At 36.9% G+C, this 20,646-nt stretch overlaps 1 protein-coding gene across 1 annotated transcript in view; it reads left to right on the plus strand.

Moving 5' to 3' along the window:
* Positions 1-20,646, plus strand: part of PTPRN2 (protein tyrosine phosphatase receptor type N2) — a 631,017-nt gene that overhangs the window by 382,514 nt on the left and 227,857 nt on the right. The window contains exon 12 of the mRNA XM_041408324.1: positions 16,000-16,064. Coding sequence (XP_041264258.1) covers positions 16,000-16,064 — 65 coding nt within the window. The remainder of the gene's footprint in view (positions 1-15,999; positions 16,065-20,646) is intronic.

Consider the following 20,646-nt stretch of genomic DNA (forward strand, 5'->3'; position numbering starts at 1 on the left):
CTTTCGCAACTTTCCTGTCTTATATGAAAGACGAAGGCTTTTACTGATGCAGGTATTACTGTATAAAAGGGATGTGTCTATATTATGCAATCTCTTTCCAATCACAATGCAGAAGCAGCTTGATATGACTTTTATGTCTAGCTGAAATTGATGCACAGCAGTTATATTTTGAGGTAGTCGAACCAACTGCCCATGAAAGTGTGACCCTATAAAACCAACAGGATATGGTTCCCCCTTGACAGCATCTACGTGGCAGTGAAATCAGTGAGGTGGTTACGAGCTCACTCCAAGTTTCAGCCCTGGGTGAACTTCTGAGTTATGGCCTAGGAGTTATGCACAGAAAACTGTTCTTCAAATTAAGTCTGACAAAGCCATAAGATCAAGATGTTGGAGACAACTTGCAAACACATAAAAGAATTTTGTATGAATTTGTATTTATATATTTTATACTATGACTGTTTTATACTATGACTAGAGCCAAAAAATTGTTCAGATACTTTTGCTATCGTCAGTCAAGTAAGCAACACTGTGCCTAGTTCATGACTGCTCAAATAAAACTGTAAAACAGGAAAAAAATGCAAGCTCAGTAGGGAAAATATGCTTTTTTCAGAGTTGAATTCTTAATAAATTGAGATTAATTGGGCTGTACTGAGATGCAGGGATGCACAGGGACAGCTTCAGCTACGGGACTGAAGCAGACATGCTCTGATAGCTTTGGCTGCAAAATGGGAACTGTTATGCATGGCTCCTACTCGTTCATTTTGCCAAGGGCTATCATTGCCATGGCAGTTCAACAGGCTGGGGCATGTGTCCAGCTGTCCCTTGTCACTGCCAGGCCCGTGGAGGGCAGAGCGTGCCAAGATGCAGCGTTCCACCTTGGCAGCCCAGACACAAACACAGATTCTGCTCTAGAGTAGTAATTTCTGTGAGAGGAGTACCAGCTGCAACTTTTATTAGCAACATCTAAGGTTCCCCCAAGTATGTGCTCTAGACTGTGCCAGGGAGCTTGACTGTGGGTCAGATGCTGATTACATGAACAGTGGGAAGATTTGTGTTCATTAGAAACAGGTACTTCAAAACAAATCTGAAGCAAAATCTAATAATGGAAGTAAAAGACGGTTATCTACTTATTTTGTTTTTACTTTTCGTAAAACCACTTTCTCTGGTTCTCCAAAAAATTTAACATATGTGCTATGTTCCCTCCCTTACTGGGAGCATCTTCACATGTGGTATTATCTAGCACCCAGGTTTGAAATGGGATCAGCATCTTGAATATGACAAGAATCTCTTGATTCTGCTACAAGTAAAAAATAATGATCACGGTCCTTTTGAAAGTCAATATTCATTAATTAAACTAAACAGTATATGAAATTAAAAGCTACAAGTGTGAAAAAGACTTAATTCCAAAGTCAAATCCAAAAGTCACCTTAATTGCTTTGTGACCTGTTAAAGGCTGAAAACATGTTGTATAATATTAACTTGTCAGAAAAATAGGCTATTTAAGCATTTTAACTTAATTGTTGTTAAAAAGTAACCTCTGCCTACCTTATAAAAGATACTTCGAAGTAGCTTCTTCTTCACAATTGTAAATACAAGTAATAATTGTAGTTTTTGTAATCTCCCTGGTCCAAAAGCCCAATGTGTCATATATTTGTCTCTGAATTACTACCATGCTTGCTGATAACAAGGCTAATAATAGAATAACTTGTATGTCATTCTGAAATACTACATTTTAGTTAGAGCAGCATTTAAATTCATTGAGATCTGTTCAGACTTTCATTGGATCTGTGAACTATTCAAGGTAAAGGAAGCCTTTCAAAATCTGAAATCAATACATGCATTCTGTGGCATCAGATGGTGGGGCCTCCTTTGATGCCGCTCTGCTCTTCTCTCCCAAGTACTTCATGTTCCACAGCAAAGGCAAGGCTTCACTTTGAACAACTGCAGTTCAAACTGTGCATAGAAAACATATTTAGATACTCTGAGTGCTTTCCCCTTCAGATGTATTAGGCTTTATAAAATTGCTGTTTTCCTTTAGCACTACTCCTGTTGAAGTAATTTTAAAGTGTGGCATAGTACATAGTAAATTTGCACAAGTAATAGTGTGGCAGTTTAAAAGAATGAGGTAGGTGCCATACTATGATCTATATAATAATGGAATTATATGTTGCAGTTATCTAATAGATGGTATATTCTAATTCCTTTTAATGAATTGTCAGCAGTGCCTGTAATTTGATTTAGATAGGCTTATGTCCTTAAAGTATTCTAACTGCTAATATAATTCCCACCGAGTAATACAGTGCTATATTTAAAAGTTAATTTTATATTAATTATTATTTAAGTATTAATATATTTGGATTTAATTTAAAGATTGTAATTGATTCAAGAGTATAATGCATTATTAATGTCTATTATTTAATGTAATTTATAATACCAAACATCTTGTTGATATTTTTAAATAAGAAAATAGATGGGTAGATCATTATACACTGTGAAATTAGGGAAATGAAAGAGATGCATCTTCTCCCTGTTATCTCTGTTTCTCTTTCTGCCTTTATTGCATTTTGTTTCACAAGATATTGAAGATCTAATGAATATTCAAATATATGCAAGTCCTCTTGCAGCACCATACATCATACACACAGAGCACATACACCTTGCATATAATTCCATCCTACATTTATCTGTATTTACAGGACCTTGGTGTTTTTATCCATTAAAGATGAGTTTTTGTAGGATTTGCGTTTCTACCTTGACCCAAGGAATTATCCAGATACAAAATTACAGAACATCTAATTAAGTTAGCCATCAAAAAGAGATGGAGCAGCCTGAAAATTATCTCGCCTTCATCTCCTCACCCATCCTACACCTGAAAAACAGCCCTCCTTTCTCCTTCCTATCCCCACTCGTAAGGCAGCAGGACATTCAGCTTCTCATTCAACCTTTGGTGCAACTAATTGCTTGAAATTGCTCATTTTTTATATTTGGCACACTGTTACCTGAAGGAGCATCAAGCCTTCCTGCAATGTCACAATGTAATTTAGATTGCTCTTTTGCTGGGGCCCCCATTTATATGAATTCCCACAACAACCAAATTCTTTCAGCGTAACCCTGGAGGTACTTGTTCCTGTTGATGATTTGTCAACTTTGTCTGTTCAGCAAATTTTATGGGGTAGGAAGTTTTTTGTATATGTTATCAATCAAAATTGATTCTTGTAGTACAGATAATTCTGCTTTATTTTTTTTTTTTTTACCCCCAGTGGAAATACAAAAATTTTTAAAATTCAGTTAGTTTCGAAGCAGGCTGTGAGTACTGAATGAAACAATTCATATATTAAAGTATTTTGTAACATAATTGCAGTACAAAAAGCACTTTAATAATTTAGAAAACAAAAATAAGGTGCTGTAGTCTGTACTTAGTAAAAACCATTCTCAATATTTTAAAATTAATGAAATATTTTTCAACTGTCATTTTAAGTCTTCTATTCTCTCACTTTGAATTTTTCTAAGTCAATTTTATCACTCTATGTTAATATTACTCACTACTATGTTATATTCTAGACCGTATAAAATTTTAAAAATATATGAATAGAGAAAAAATACAGTTTTGTTTTGTTTTTTTAGGAGAACATCAAAAATTACTTTTGCATTTGAAATAGCACTTTCAGAATCATAGGAAAACACCACTCTAAAATGTTTTTTTGTTGTAGTCTGGGTGACAGCCTGTGGTTAGGACAGTTTTCCCCTTTTTTCAATGTTGATTTTCTACCCATAATTTGCTATCCTTCTTCCTTGAAAGATCACCTACCTACTTCTGTATCATGATAATCAGTTCCTGGAGCCTTTGCATCAACCCCCAACTGCTTTTGGGGTATCATGGCTGCATGTCAAATGGATGGTGATATTGTATTTGTTTGTGAATTATGTCTTTCTCTGAGAGGAAGAAGCACTCTCTGGAAGTGCCTCTCTCTATCAGCTATAAGGGAAGTAGCAAAGCAACTTTAACTAAATGCCTGATTTTCAGATATCTAAAACTACATTTGGAAACTCCTATTGAATTACAGATTGGAAAGTGTAGGGAGTGGCCAAACCTAATCTGAAGTCCTGAGTAGTTTTTTCCTTACCCCCAACTCTCTGTATTTCCATAGCTCCCTGTCCTCTCCCTTGGTGTCTGATTGCCTCATGCTTTGGTTGAGATAAAACTCACTGTGTCCTTTAATCACCTGCCATTTATGCAGTGACATCACCCTGCTTCAAAAAGAGACATTTCTTTTCTCTAAAAAACTTTCTTTTTTTCACTATTCATGTAATGTTCCAATTTTTAATCCTTGCAATATCTCCAGTTTTGCTGTCATAGCCTAGTTCAGCTCTGCTGTGATGACCATGAAGATTTGCATGTCCCAAATGTTAGTTTGTTTTGAATTTTCCCAAATTTTTCACTTTCTCTTCTTCACTCCAGTGCTTTTGAGTTGTGATTCATCGCTGAACATGTCCTAAAGTGCTTGGCTGCATAAGAACAAACTGATCCAGAAATACAACTGCTTTGCTGATCCCAGGTCTGACAGATGATGGTACTTTTGAGAACAGCAGCCTTTCCTCATAAAAACATGTAGTACCTATTTCAAGGAAGGGTTTCTCAGTACTTCAGAAATGTTGGGATGAAATAAGTTTCTTGTGAAGATCATTGTCTTTAATGGTTTATATATATATATATATATATATATTTATAATCACAGAAAAATTGAAGTCAGTACTCTGGAGGACATTGGGTCCAGCAACCATTTTAAAGCAGTGTCAAATTTGAAATTTGTGTTCTTGCGGCCCTGCTCCACTTGAATTGTGAAAATATCAATGAATTCTACAGCTTCTCATGGCAGCCTGTCCCAGTGCTTAGTCATCACTTAATAAGAAAATAATTTTTTCCTTCTGTCCAATCAGAATTTCCTTTGTAGCAATTTGCCTCAAGTCCTTTTGATGTGGGTCTCTGCAAAATTCTGGCTCCTTTTTGTAATCCTGCCCAAGCAGCAGCCATCAGCAGTTAAATTACCATTTAGATTTCTGTGAAGTCTTTGCTAGACAAACCCCAGGCTGGGTCTCTCCTTGAATTCATGTTTCCGTCCCTTTATTGGCCGTTCTCTGGACTATCTCTGGTTTGCTGATGTCTTTATTTTGTTGGAGACACAGAACTGGCCATAACAAACCTGAAATTGTTACATTAATCAGTCACCAGGTAAAAAGGCAGTAGCTGCAAAACTCTGCATCTGGCTAAAAAAAGCAAAATGCTGGTAAATTTCTGCAAAGATGAAGAAGAAGCAGCCAGAAATGCCCTTCATTCCCAGTGTTCAGCAAAGCAACAGAAGGGCACCAAGGAAATTCAAATTATGAAACATTCTTGATGAAATATTAATAAAACCATACTATGGTCTTAATTGCTATAATTTAACACCCTGTATGGTATAAATATTTTAGAAACGTGGTAAAATGGAACATTAAGAAGGGGTCAAGGGATAATAACATACATTAATCTTGATGGGTGGAGATGTATACCTCATACTTAATTTATGTTTATACTACAGTTCTGTACTCCCTTTTGAAGAGTAGAGTGTGGAATAAGCTATATGTTTTACATCTTATATTGAGACATGCATGTTATGTGTGTATGCGTAGATTATTGTAGGTATTTATAAAGTACAGGGCTCTGCTGTGTAATATAGATCTGTAGGGATATAGATATAGATGATGTAGATATATAAAGGAATTTTGAAATACCATCAAAACTGCATGCTCTCCTTTAGAAATCAGACATGGATCCAGCAATCTGCAAAAGCAAGAGGGTCAGGAATACGCAAACCACTTTGTCACAAAATTATTCCTGAGGACATCATTATCTATACTGCTCTTGCAATAGCCACCTTTCTTTTTCAGTAGCAAATATTTTTTTAAGGCTAGTTTCCATATATTTCCATGAAGGGGAAACCCTGGAAACAAACCTGTGCTATGGCCACAGTGTCAGGGAAGAGAAAGCATGGCTTTATTCACAGTCTTAGGGGTACTTTGCAGCCTGACTTGCTAGGACAGTGTCTGCCTGACACAGCAGTCAGACAGAAGTCAGAATATGTTTCACTGAGCTTTTAACTCTCCTATAGTTTTTCACCCCATAAGAATGCTATTGTGCTATTTTTTTTTTTTCTGAAAATAGCATGCAGAAATTGTTTGAAATTGCTGGCACTCTAATAGTGACCTGTGCCCATGTATGCATAAAGCAGATAGGCATTTCATTTGCATTTCTCGAAAATTGTATGCAGTAACGATTCCTATGTGTTAAATTGCATAATCCATACAAGTCTGACAGTCTTATAAAGGCTGTGGGCCAATGTCTCCTTCTGAATGTATCAGTGCCAATGAAAGGGGTTATCATACCCTTGAGAGAGGTTGCTGCTGTGTGTGTTGGCTGGTGGAACTGCTCCTGTGGTCACTCTAAACCACGTCACCAAAATTTACCAAGTAGGCTCAACTAGTTTAAATAACGGATTTTTTTGCTAATGATAGACATTTTGAAAATACAAAGGATAAGGGGCTACTCATAAGAGGGTGTAGCTGGCGTTTTGATGCACAGTGGACAGTTTTATCAGCCGATATCCTGATTCCCAGCATTAGTCTTCAGCCTCTCACTGTCAATTCACCTGTCTCCTTTAGCTTGAATATTTCTGCAGTTGCTTATCATTTCTTTTTAAAAACACAGCATGACTAAATTCTTGGTTTTGGGATGTAGGATTCTCACACAAAGTGCACAAAGGCCTGGGACACAAAACAGCATTTTGCCCAATGAGAGGTTTATAATTGGATTTTTAACCTGCTCAGATGGAACTGGCACCATGGGGAGTGGCACAGCCCAGGTAGCCTTTTCTACCCTTTGAAGGGATGTCCTAAAAAATGTTTCCATAGAGGAGGAAAGAAGAGAGATGGTGCCAGCAGAAACTCATTCCAATGAGCACTGGGTTAAACCTATCACAAAGGAGAGACCTCTCTATCACACCATTTACAGAATGGAAAAGCTTTGCCTTTGCTTCTAGCACTTCTGGGAGAGCTGATCAGAGTGTCCTTTCCTGCCATTTCTCCTTATTTTAAACCCTGCCAATAAGTCTCTTCTGCCCCTAACAGTGAAACAGTGAAAGTGCTGCAGCTTTTAAAGGATTTATAAGGCTTAGCTGAACACATCAATTCCCATGCCAAAAAATAAGAGAAAGAATGTTGTGTGGATGGAGGCAGCTTTGGCATTCTGATGTTCTCTTGCTAATATCCACTCCTTGTTATCTCTACCCCTCTGCCACCAGTTCCTGTCTCCACTTGTTTGGTAGATATAAGCTCTTTTGCACAGGAACCACCTTTTAATAGCATGTTTGTACAGTGCCTTTGGTGCAGTGATTCTGGCCAGGAAAAGCATTGTAGGGGAGGTTGTAATAATCATAATATTTTGAGTACTGCAAAGTAGCCATCCTTCACACACTCAGATGTTTCCTGTTATATACTTCTTCTTATTCCCATCAAATGTGCATACCTGCAGACACAGGCACATTGAAATCCTGTAAATGCATTTAGGACACAGTTATCTCTGTAGGCAAACATTTATTTTCCTTATTTTGTACTTCACCCACCCAAGGATTAAAAATAATGGATTTTTATGACATAACTAAATATATTTATATTATTCAGAAAATATTTGGCCTGTATTTCTGAAATATAAGGGTTTTTCCATTCTTGCTGATTTTCAAGAATTGCTTTTAAAGGTTGTGAAGTAGCCTCCAGAATTTTCATGAAAGCAGAATTATGAAAAACTGTTCTGAGAAACAATGGGCAAGTTAACATGGTCCCTATTCACTCTCATCTGAAAGCTTTATTGTGACTCTTGTTACTGGTGGCATCCTTGGTAATAAATATTTTCATTTTATTCTGTGGCACAGCAAATAGATTTTGTTAGTGAATGACCTTGTGCATTAGCTGTGCTATTCATGATTTAGTGAGCCAGTCAGTTGAAATATTGCTAATGTTTTTATGACTCAGTCTTGTTACATTTGTGCCACGAGGATGACATTAAGTGTAGTCGTAGATGAATAACAAATAACGTGTCTCGAAGTTGTGTTTTGGATCATTAAAGAAATGAACCTACAGGGTGCTGTTTTATTAACTGAGGAAATGACTGAGAAAAAAATGACAGTTCTTGAATGTGTATTTATTAAAAATAACATTTGGCATGCTGAGAATTAGTGATAGTGTCCCTTAAATTTGTCATAAACCAGCACAAATACACCACAGTGTCCATCCAAAGATTTTGACAAATTTTAAATAAAGTGTAAGAATAATTCATACATTTCTGACTGTTTGCTAAGACTCAAAATGGTGCAAGCAGGAGAATGATAAAAAAGTAGAGCATAACAAAGATGAGGATTAATAATTAGATGCTAGTATGGGTATTTTAAAATATTATGTATTATAATAGGAAAGAAGGTCAGTGTACTTTCCAGGGTCACCCTAGGGAGGTGTGGATTGCTTCTTTAAAAGTGCAGCAAACTGTTCTTGGATTTGTTTTCCTGAGTCTTCCCATTTCTTTTGTGTTAAGAAATAATGGAAACTCTAGAAAAAGTATCTTGTAGACTTCTGGAGAGTTGGTTTAGTCCTTTCCTTTGCCCCAGTAACACATCATCTACTCTAAAGAAACCACTGCAGGTCAGTTAAGTTACAGATAACAGGGTTTCCTGAATTTCTACAAAGCTACAGCCATAAGGATCAACCTCTGGATGACTTCAATAGTTCTTTCTGGTATTTAAAAATGAGTCATCACAAAGAGGAGATACAATGGATATCCTGAGAGATCAAAATGAGTTATATGGAAGGAGAGACTATTCAAATAGAAGGAAAAAGCAGATACAAATCTAGAATATTAGCTACTCTTGAAGAGCTGAGTTACTGCTATTATCTGCTTGATTTTTTTGGGTAGTATTTTCAGCCAAGAAAATTAAAGCAATCTGTTGAATTCTTGACTATAAATGAAACAAGGCAGAAAACCTGTTCCTTTATATTGTTATTCCAAAAACTTTTCTATTTAAAGGGAAAAGAGCTGTAGCCTTAAGCTTGTCTTTTGGACTGTTGCTTTTCACAGGGTGATGAAGGTGATGAGGCCAAGAATGCTCTGCATGGGAAGGGCTAAGAAAGGCCCAGGTGTATTTTTGTTGCCTGCCCGTCCCCTGGGACCATGAATCTTCCTTTCTGGCTTTAGATGTTAAGGTTGGACGTATGATGGTGAGCTTTGACATTAAGCTAAGGGGGACTTTTAAAAGGACAACTAATAGTTGATCCAGGCATTAGCAATCACCCAGAAATAACTCTGCAGAGAAGCACTGCACTGGTAGTCACACCTTGGTCTGCCTGAACCTGCTCTGCTCCAGTTTCAGCTCAGCACCCTGCAGGTTGTTTCATCTGAATCTTCTGTTCAGACTGATACTTGCAAAGGAATATTTATGTAAACAAATTTTGATGTGAAAAGTGGAGACACTTTTCATTGTGTGAAAAGTGGACACTTTTTCATTTTCTGCTAACACTGGCTGAATTGGTACAACTTTTGCTATAAATAATGGATAAATGTTTTAAGTATGCAAGCGAGTTGTTATACATACGTGCAATGCACTCTGTCAAGTAATGTGCAGCATTGAATTGTCACTGTTAAAATGGCCAGTAGTGTTAAAAATTGTCACTGTTAAGCATTTATTGAAATCTATTTTGTGTTATGCAATGCACTCTGTTAAGTAATTGAATTGTCACTGTTAAAATGGCCAGTAGTGTTAAAAATTGTCACTGTTAAGCATTTATTGAAATCTATTTTGTGTTTCTAAAGCATATACAACATATAACTATATATATATATATATATATATATATATGTATATATCTCCACACATATATGCATATATACAACATTAACAAAAGATACATATCCAGAGCATGGTTATTTTTGTTATTGTTCAAAACTCTTCTGATGGACACCAATCTGCTCATATTATTTAAGAGAATATTTTTGATAATGGGTTCCTGAAGTTCTGCCAAAAATAAGTGTTTAGGATAGATAAAGGTTTTTCATTTTTATATTCTAATTCATATAAACTGGGTTTATTCGTACTTCAGAAACAGGATAATCCTTACACCACACCTTAAAAATCTCTCTCTGTAGCCATGGCATTGTCTGTTGAAATGTTTTACTGCTGAAGTATTTTGGAGGTTGTGTACATATGTTTCTTACAAGGAAATGCCTGTGGAAACAAAAACAAAAATAGGATTGGTTGGTGCCGCAGGCCTTTCCAGGCATATATATATATAAATATAATAAATAAATATACTGATCTCACAATAGGATAAGTAAATCTCTGCTGATATCTATTTACTTCTCTTGACAAGGCAGGGAATTTGACTGATTTCTTAGTTGAGACAGCAAAGTTTGTAGAGATGGATCCCATCACAAAGCAAAAAAAACTCCAGAGGGAATAAAAAAAAGTCATTTCATACATCCCAAACTCCTTTACTGCAATTTAAATATCAGATTTTAGAATAGCAGTGTGCTCATTTTAAAGGAAAGTTAAAGGAAGACATACAAATGAGTAGTTATTTGTTGAAGAAGTGAAAATAAGTCAATACAAGCAGTCATGCAGAAAGAATGTGTTTAAAATACATCCCTAATCTATGCAAAGACATAGGTACCTGAGGTCCTGCTGTATAAAATCATTGCTGCTCTATCCTTGAATGTTACCTGGGCATGGGTGTAAGAGGTAGATGGTTTAGAGTGGGAAAAGTGACATTGTTTCAGTGAATAAGTTTAAAAAATATACAGCTCTTGACAGATATTCAAGTATGGCCCAATTTCCCTCTTAGGGAAACATGCAGCGTTGCTGTTTCCCTGACAAAGTGATTTTGTGTGTATTTTTTGTACAGAATTAAATACAAACAGGAATAGAAAATACCTTGATTGTGAGCATGGAGATTTAGCTGCCTCATACCAAAATCTGTGAGAACGCAAAAGTGCACAGGGAGTGGTGAGCATGTTCTGAATTTCCATCTGCTGGTTTTATTGGCTAGAGCAGGTTGTAAAGGATGTGTGCTCTCAAAATTGCTGGAGATGCAAACAATATTTTAAATTACTCCAGGCAGCAAGGCACTGCATCTGAACAGATTGAAAGCTGAAATGTTGATATCAGAAATTAAATTAATGCACATGAGATTGAAACAATATCTAATTAAAATCACTTGAAAAATGACTTGAAAATTGAATATGACATAGTATTTAGCAGGCTGTTGCTAGCACAGCGATGTGGCTTTGACTTTTCTGAAACCATTTCCATTCCAGGCCTGGCTGCCAGTTAAATAGAAATTGCACATGAAGCAGCTATCTCATGCCATCACCCTGTAAAGATTGGAGGACAAAATACCTTCTGCCTGCAGTTTGTGTACTTGCTCCTCACTGACTGCATTGTAAAATTTAGTACAGGCACCCTTCTTCTCACTTGATCTGGCCACTTGATTTGGTCATTCTTGTTCTGAGCTGATGCATTTTGAATATTCCATGTTGTGCTTTTGACTTGCTGTGTATATGCATGGCACAGTGTGTGGCCCTGTCAAAGACAAAGGCTCTCTCTGAACCAAGCTGTGAAGAAGCTTTCCAAATATTCAAGGGTTCCTTGTAGGGGAGGAGAAAGAAAAGTCCAACTTTATGTAAATAAATGTAACATTTGCTTGTCTTGAGATACTTGTTAAAAAGCTAAAAACTGTAATAAGCACCATCTCTCTGGAATTCCCTTCTTCCTTTCCTTAGAGAGGAAAATAAATTAAATTCTTCTAAATGTGGCTCTTTGAAAGGAGCTTTACAACAAGCTGATGGGAAGAAAACAGTGACTGTAGAATTCTTCTGACAGCCTACAGTAAATCTGAATTAGTTGCTCTCAATTTATTGACTGGAGGTCCAGTCAATATAGTTAGTCAGTCTAGAGCATGAATTGGCTCATTCTAAAATGAGCAGGTAACAGAGGCCAGGGGAATCATATGCCCATAAGTACTTTTTTTCCTTACATTCAATTAAATACAACACAGATTCGAAGTCAGATACACACCAAAATCAAGTTTTCCTTGTGAGTGATGCCATCTTCCCAGAAACATTTTTCATATTTAAGGGTTGTTTCTTCCTTGGGTAAATCCTGCAACAGCCTGGGAGACAAACTGGGGAGGCTTCCTGCTGAAACCCTGCTGAACCTGGTTCCCTTTCCCTCACTCGTGCCAGTGTGTGCTCCCACGAGTCAGCTGGAGGGTGCAGCTGTGCTTGGCAGCCTGCTTGACAGAAAACCTCCTTCCAGAAGTGCAGTAATGAGACTGGAGCTCTGCTCAGAGCCCTCCATAACTTGCTCCTTCTAATAACTGATGGACTCTGAGGTTAAACCTGCCAAACCTACACACTCCAATTCCTGACTGTGCCACTGACAGATAACTTTGCTAAAGAAATAAATGTTTGCCCTCAGAAAACACATCAGACCTCCCTCAGGTTAGTGAAGACTGAGCAGTGACAATCCCTACCCTTAAACACTCAGTAACACCCTCATCATGCTCTCTAATAGAGCAAAGCCATTAAGTTGTCCCCATTGTAATTTAGATCACAGAAGAGACTTCCACAGATTCTTTCAGGTTAAAATAACTGGTACACAGAGAGTAGGCAAAATTATTCCACTGTAGCTACGTGCTTAATTATATGGAATACTGCATAAATTGTCAAGTGCAAAGAATTATTCTGATAAATTAAAATACTAATTAAATAGGCTATTGCAGAATTTTGAGAACATTATAGGGCTCCGCTTCTTCAGGTAATTTGCATATCCTTCATCTAGTGAATTTAATTTAAAGGCCTCCATTTTTGTGTGTTTGGAAGCTGTTTTTGTTTCAATGGAAGATTAAAAATGGATTTTCATGTTGCTAACTGGTTTGAGGGGGATTTTGTTGGGGTATTTTTTCTTTTTTCTCTTTTCTTTTTTTAATTTGAATAGCTATTCTTATTATGCCTCTTTGCTGATGAGGTTGTCAGTTCTCCTTTATTATTATTATAGGACTTTAAACTATGACCATGAAAATATAACTTCGATGAAATGTGCAATATACCATGTTACCCAGAATTGTAATTTCTACTTTCATAAAATTTGCAACTGAAACATCGGCTGCTGTATACTGGTATTTGAATGAGCTAGCAGTTAGTACACTAAAATATTTTCAAAAATTTGGGCCAATTTTCAGAGAATTAGTAGCTTGTTCTTAATATCTTAATGCATTTTCCCACCACTTCTTCCATCTGTCTATACTGACTTTGTCTTCTTGTTTCAAGTTTTCCATTATAGTCCTGCATAGAAAAGGTTAAGTGGTTGTATTCACCATTCCACTGCTTGAAGCAGCTGCTTGATACGTGCTTACTGCTTCAGCTTCAGCACCATTTTTGACAGAATTTCTTGACCTTCCTGGGCAGCTTGTGGAGTTCAAGGTTAGCTAAAATTCTCTGCTGTACACGCCTGGAGTGAGCACGCCAGAGACTGTCGGCCGTGTCTCTCCACAATCTGACAGAGCCTGGGCTTGACCATTTTCCGGTTATGATTTAATCAATAACACCTTGTGCCTTCATGCCTCCTAATTTTGGCAGGGTTTGTGTTAGCATGGCTGTCAGACCTGTCCTTTGTGTTTCAGCCAATATCAAGGGAAAAAGCAGGGGTATTAAATAAACCTTTTTTTGTTGTTGTTTTTTAATATCAAAGCTTCAATAATTAATGTCTGCAGGAAACCTATGAAAAGGAGGTCAAATCTGTAATAGTAATTATAAAATTCAGCGATTCAGCAGACCCAATATTTTCTATTAACTGTTCATGCGGTAAGAAATTACACAGTGGGATTTAGGCTTTGTTGTTTACTTATAGCCATTTATTTTGCAGCCACTCTACTGTGCAGTTTTCTTTATCCTAAACTGCCAAAGAATCTTTTGTTGGACCTTCAGTTTCTTTGAAGGAGGCTATGGAACTTTCTCATTTCATAAATCTTCAATTTTTGTACTTGGTAGAAATCTGCCTTTAATGTGTTTTCTGGGTGCAAGGTGATCAGTGTGGTAGTATGTCATATCTTTTCAAAGATTTACTTATTTTTTTTGGAAAATCATACTGCACAAGATATGCAACACTGCAAAAAGTGGTCTTAAATTTCATGTTTCTGTCAGCTTTCCTTCCCATGGTCCCTTTGGCTCTGTGTGGAATAAATATATTTGTGAATGTATAAAGCATGGCACAGGTGTTAATTATGTGAATATTGCATGCAGGTTTTCGGTTGTCATTCAGCAAAACACGCATTTAAGCTTTCTTAGCTTGGGACTCCAGGTTCCCTTCTGCTTAATCAGCATATTAAAAAGATGCAAAAATAAAATTGTCTGGGTCTAAAATGTGTGCAGAGATTTCTTTGTTTGAACTGAGGGCAATGTTCACCACTTGCAGAAGGCAGTCAGAAAAGTTTTTCTGTGTTAGAGTTGCTAGAGGTGTAACTTTTTGAGTCTTTTGCATGTAAAAATTCTTACAAAAATCTTTCCATAAGTGGTAATGGAGCCTAATGATCTGACTTACCTCTGGAATAAATGTGACTCATTTGTGTTTCACTTTGGACAAACTCAATAAAGTATGAGTCCAGAATAATCTTCAAGAAATATCTGCTGAAATCTGAGCTGTTTTAAACGTTTCAAATGGCAACAATTAAAGAGAATTTTTCACAAAAAAAAAAAAAAAGGTAATTCCCGTAAGTAAATTTTCATGTAAATTTACAGTGTGCAGTATGTCCCAGCACTTCTTGACCTTTCTGATTGGAAGGTTTGCTTTAGGCAACCAAAGTTGAGAAGCTGCATCTATTAAATTTTGTTCATAATCAAAGAAGAGGTAGGTGCCTGCAGATATGTGTAAGATGTGTGGGATGACTCACCACATTAAATGTGCATCCCTTTCCAAAGACAGCAGAGAGAACCCAGATGACTCACTTGGATTACAGGCAGCTAAAGGAAGGAGAGGTTAACAAGGCTGCAAGGCTTCATTGCTACTCATAAATAAATCAAGTCAGTTGGACTTGTGGGGTTTGGGCCACAAGTCCAGCTGACAAAGTTTGCATCTAGAAGGTCAAAATCTTCCATCCAGAATGGGATGGCAGTACCCATACACCCAGCTAGGAACAATCTCATCCTTGTGCTGTTCCCAGAACTGTGGCTGAGCACTGTTTTTTGAGGCTGCTGACAGTCACAGGCCAAAACCATACCAGACCATAGATTTAAGGGAATGGGCAATTATACAACAGTGCTCAAGCTCATGCCTTGAGTGTGTTTGGGTTGCAAGTATACTTGTAGTCTTAGTGATTATTATCTTTATTTAACTGCTTTATACTGGTTTGCTTTAGTTTAGCTTTTAATGCTTTAAGTAATATAGATGCTGATAAAGACAAAAAAAAAAATTTAAAAAAACTGTGCATTGCATCCTGGTGGTGTGAAATAGACTCTTTATTTTACCTGTGAGATAAGAGTCTGTATCTGTTGTGAAAAGTCCTGCACAGTGACAGTGCTGTTCTCTTGGTAAATTACTGCTCTGCTCTTTAATACAGGCAAGTGGGAAGTATCCTCAGAAACAAACTTTCCAAACAAATTTTGTATCTGTGTTAAATGTGTGTAATATTGTTAAAAATAGAATTAGCTTGGCTTTCTTTTTCACATAATAATGAGCAATGAATAGCATAAATATGCATTCAAAAAACTGACTAGCAGTGTTGCTCTCAGGGAAAGATATTCCACAAATGGAATAGGTAGGAACTGTTGTGAATATATTGATGAAGGAAGGAAAGTTGGTGGGAAATGATGTAAAATCATACATATTCCAGCTTTCCTTTAACTCTCTCATTCTTCATTTTTCCTTACAGCCATAAACAAAGAGAAGCTTGAAAAAACAACTGGACTGAAAATTCTGCAGACTGGTGTGGGGGAGGTAAGTCCTTTCAGGCATTTTGCATTCTCAAAAATATTTTCATTATTGGGATTTTTTTAAGAAATTCTGGAGCTCATGAACGTTTGTGAGCTACCAGTCTCATGGTGCTAAGGGCCTTTTTATGATACAGTTGCATCTGTCAAAATACAATCTGCTGCACAAATAGCACTGTATCCCACAGAGAAAAAAAAATACCATCCTTATGAGAAAAGTGCAGCCAGCTTTAAGAAATGCAGTTTTTGCTTTGTTGTATCACAGGGAAAAAAATCCCCAAAGATGAGCACAGTGACTGAAGTCGTCATATTATTCCCCTTGGTTTTGATGAAGTGCTATCTCATCTAGTGGAGGTTTAAATTTGGGGTAAAGAATCTTTAGATATCAGAGAGAATCTGACATTTAATATCTTGCTTATTTTGGATGTAACTTGAAACATAAATAAAACATGTGTCTGTTATTATAGTGATATCACTAAGCAAAAACTCCACTAAGCAGTTCATCATTTATTAATAAACATGATGCTATCTGCTAAGAACCTTGTATGAACTACAGTTGATTGCTAATTCTCGTGCTAATTTTGTGTACACAGTTATCTCTCTTTTTTTTTTCCTTTTCATTTAAGCAATTTTGCTAGTGGTGAATGCTCAAAGGGCTAGGCAAATGTCTTTTTCTCATGATTGCATTATTCTTAGTATTAAAAATAATGAATTACTTCTTCTAATATACTCAAGGAATAGGTAGTTTTCTTTCTTTTCCGATTTTTGGGGTTTATATTTCTGATTTCTATCAGTTCATGCCTAAGAACTTAACTTGATGAGATTTGTGAGGTTCACTGTGCTACTTTATTCACATTACTGACGGACTTGGTCTTGGAGGGGTCTCACACTGAAACCTGCTGTGATGCTGAGGGCCAAAGCTGAAACAAAGATAGGTGAAATAATCAGAAAATTAAAGCCATCATCTCTCCTTAACTGATTTATGTAGGAATGTTTCTTATGGGTGCATAACCTTAAAAACTGGGAAGAACATCCTGGGGTATGCCTGTGCACCTCAGGCTGTGTCCTGACTTCAGGCCAGGCTGAAGTTTGTGCTTGTGCTGTCTGCAGCCCCTGGTTTCTGTTTAATAGCAGGAGAACCAGGATTGGAGTATAATTTTGCCCAATGGGACTCATCCATGCTAAGAAAATACCTCCATGTATTTTGTCCAATTCCAGTCATTGAATGGATTCCATTCTGCTGCAAAATCAGCTGGAGAATGAAAGCCCACTTCAGATGCTTACTGTTAAATCAGTTTTTGTATTATATGTGGTGAATGGAGGAAAAATTCCCTTTTGGATGGTTGGAATGCAGGAAGATTTCACCTGCTAAATGTATCATTAATCCCCATTGTAGCAAGAGGATTGCTGTAACCATGGTTAGTCTAGGGATGTACTGGAGCTATAACCTTAGGACTTCCTAGATTCTAAGACCAGCTAACAGAGCATGAAAAATTGAAGAGTTCTTAGGCCAGAGATCTCACCAGCCTGATTCTTGTGTTTGGTTTAGAAAAAATCACTGTAGAACTCACCTTCCATATATTTAGGCTGTTGTAACATTTTTATACAAAACCATGATACAACTTGGATTAAGGAAGACTTGACAGAATTTTGTGCTTTACACTCTACCACATATGTATTATTAGAAGGCAAAAAGTGAAAACTAGTAAACCCAAGCAAAGCAGACATTTTGACCTAAATATAATCCTGGTTATAGCCAAAAGAGGGTGATCAGCAGTGAAAGAACCAAATGGTTTGGACCAAGTAAGGTTATGGAAGAGCATTTATTCAGCTGCTTATGTATTTTGTTGGATGTGAATTCTCCCAGCTGTGTACATTCCCCTTTCTAAGTCTTATCAGATATGATTGTGTACATAATGAATACATTTCTGTGGTCTCACATAAATGAAAAATAGAGTAGTGCTGTAACCAAGCTTTTTTTCTGTTGATACAGTGTCAGATTCAGGCTATTTCAGGTCAAATTTAACTATGGTAATCCAGTTTTGCAGTTTGTGTTTTATTAACCCTGGTGAATAATTATTATTGAAATAATAGAAAGTATGTATTTAAAGATAATGGAAGAGCTTCTTGTTGAATAAGGATTCCTTTTACTTCACACTGGAATTAGAAATGGAATTATATATAATGGTGACAGTAAATCAAAGTCAAGATGCTCTAATCAAAAGTACTTAGAAAAACTTTAGGAGAGAATGAGAAATGGCCTTTTTGTTTGGACAGCAGGTGAGATGCATGACAAACTTAATGGATATATAATCTTCATATGCAGGCCTGTAAAATAAAAAGGATTGATTTTGAAAGGCAATTTTCATATCTGAAATATAGCCCAGATGGTAGTGGCAAAGGGAGCCACTGTCCAAACAAATGCAGGAGCTCTCCTAAGCTCAGCAGTAATTCATGTGTGGCTCTGGACAGTGGACTCTGTTTTAGGTGTCAATCTATGATAACAGTAAGGAATGTGTGGACACTAGTGACTTCCCAGGCCTTGGCTGTGCTGGAAGGAAACTGTCCTTCCTCTGTGGAGATGAGAAATGCTTCTCAGAGCTCCTCAATCTATCACTTCCTTTCCCCTATCTCAAGAAAAAAAAATTCAAAAGCAACAACAGACTATGAAATTCACACCAAGCTTACTGAGCCGTTCAGTCAAGTCCAGGGAGGGCTGATGAATTGCTTTTATGTCACTACATAAACATGTGCTGTATAGTCATTAACAATATGAGTCTGGAGTCTACCACAGCTGCAATCCAGTTCATCATCTTTATGTCATGTAAAAGATTTCCACAGCCTGTGATTCTCTCAGCTAGGCCTGAGTTAGCTGCGTTGTGTCAGTGGAGGGTAGGCTCTGCTTTAGCTGGATTAAAAATGAGTTCCTAAGCTGCGACTTCAGAAGCTGCTCATGTTTCAGGATGTTGACATAAAAGTTCTGTACCTTTCATGGGAAGGTGTGAATGATAAAATGCAAAGCACTGTCTGGATTCTGGGCAAGCAAAGTTTCTTTCAGGCCATTATAGAACAGATTTTACCAGTATTTCCACCATACATCCACCTCAACATAGAACATTTGTAACAGAATATTCAACAGTACAGAGATCCAGAGAGTTAGATTAGAGTTTGATTATGATGTGCATCACTCTTAAAATGAGAATTATTTTGACACTTACCTTGTTTGCAAGAAGGTGATTATACCAGAAAACCAGAATAACTCTGCTGTAGAGAAAGCCAGTGCTGAGGTTGTAATCTTGAGGATCTGTGCATTGCTGTAGTACTATCTCTGGAATTATGTATCTTTTTTATTTGCAGTTTTCCAGCACCTATAATTGGAGCTGGAAAAAACTAAAACTAAAAAACTAGTAGAACTCCTCTACAGTATCCATGTGAGATTTATTGCTCTCATTGTCATGCATGTTTGTGCCAGACAAATCCTTCATGAGCATTTCACACCTTCTTGTTTATTCAGATACAATGAAGCTTTGAGGTATTTTCTTTTGATCTCCTACACATGAAATAAGTCTCTGAAGTCCTGAGGTCATCTTCAGCTGTTCAGTTGTGTCTATGAGGGTATGACTGCATGTGTTGTGTTATTTAGATGTCTATTTGCATAATACCATGAAAGACACAATACTGGTAAAAACTAAAGAGCTAAACAGCATTTAAGCAGGACCCATAACTCTGTTCTCCTCTGCCCCAACTTGATGTGCGCCACTACTTGAGTTGAACTTGTTGCTTTGAATGGCTGAGCCCTCCTTCAAGATCTGGGGGACAACATTTTGTCTCACGTGAAGGGAAAGCCTCCTTAGCAGCTGCACAGCTCCACCTGACTCCTCCTGAGTTCAAGAATTAGCAGCAACAGAAGCCCCAGTCCCACACCAACATTATTGCAACTGGATTTGTTCTCAGGAGTTTGTGTATGAAGCACATAAGCACCATTGAATTATTACAGGAACACAGTATTTTTAAGTTCAATTCCGTGCTCAGGTTGGCTGTGACCAGAATTACTGTGATATGAATAAACGTTTATTCAGCTGTTGGTTACAATTTGTTTTCAACCATAGTTTCAGAATAACAAGTCAGGCTCTCCAGTACTCAAGAAAGTGTAATCCAGTTTTGGGGTATAAGAGCCTGTGATTTGAATAATCAGTTAATGAGGCCTGAAACAAACCAAGGGAATGGCACTGGTCCTGTCTTGAACTGACGAAACAGCACCCACTTCAGAATAAGTTATATTAAATTACCTCTTTCAATTTCCCAGTAAGAATGCACAGAAGAAACTAATCATTGGAATCATAACTTAATTTGTAGGATTTGAATCATGGCTCTCATATGGCAGACATAAAAATTAGAACAGTTTTCTAAAGCAAATGGAAATAACCCAAAATATATGCAAAATGAATGCTTTCCCATACCTCTATATGTCCTAAAATAGAGCAGTGATATTTTGACATGTTTCAGGATATTCTCATTTATAGATATTTTGATAGTTATAGAATCATGTTGATGTTGCATAAAGTGATATTACTACAATAAAGAAATCT

Source organism: Onychostruthus taczanowskii, unplaced genomic scaffold (assembly GCF_017590055.1).
Source record: "Onychostruthus taczanowskii isolate IOZ18803 unplaced genomic scaffold, ASM1759005v1 scaffold3, whole genome shotgun sequence".
In the NCBI taxonomy this organism is placed as follows: domain Eukaryota; kingdom Metazoa; phylum Chordata; class Aves; order Passeriformes; family Passeridae; genus Onychostruthus; species Onychostruthus taczanowskii.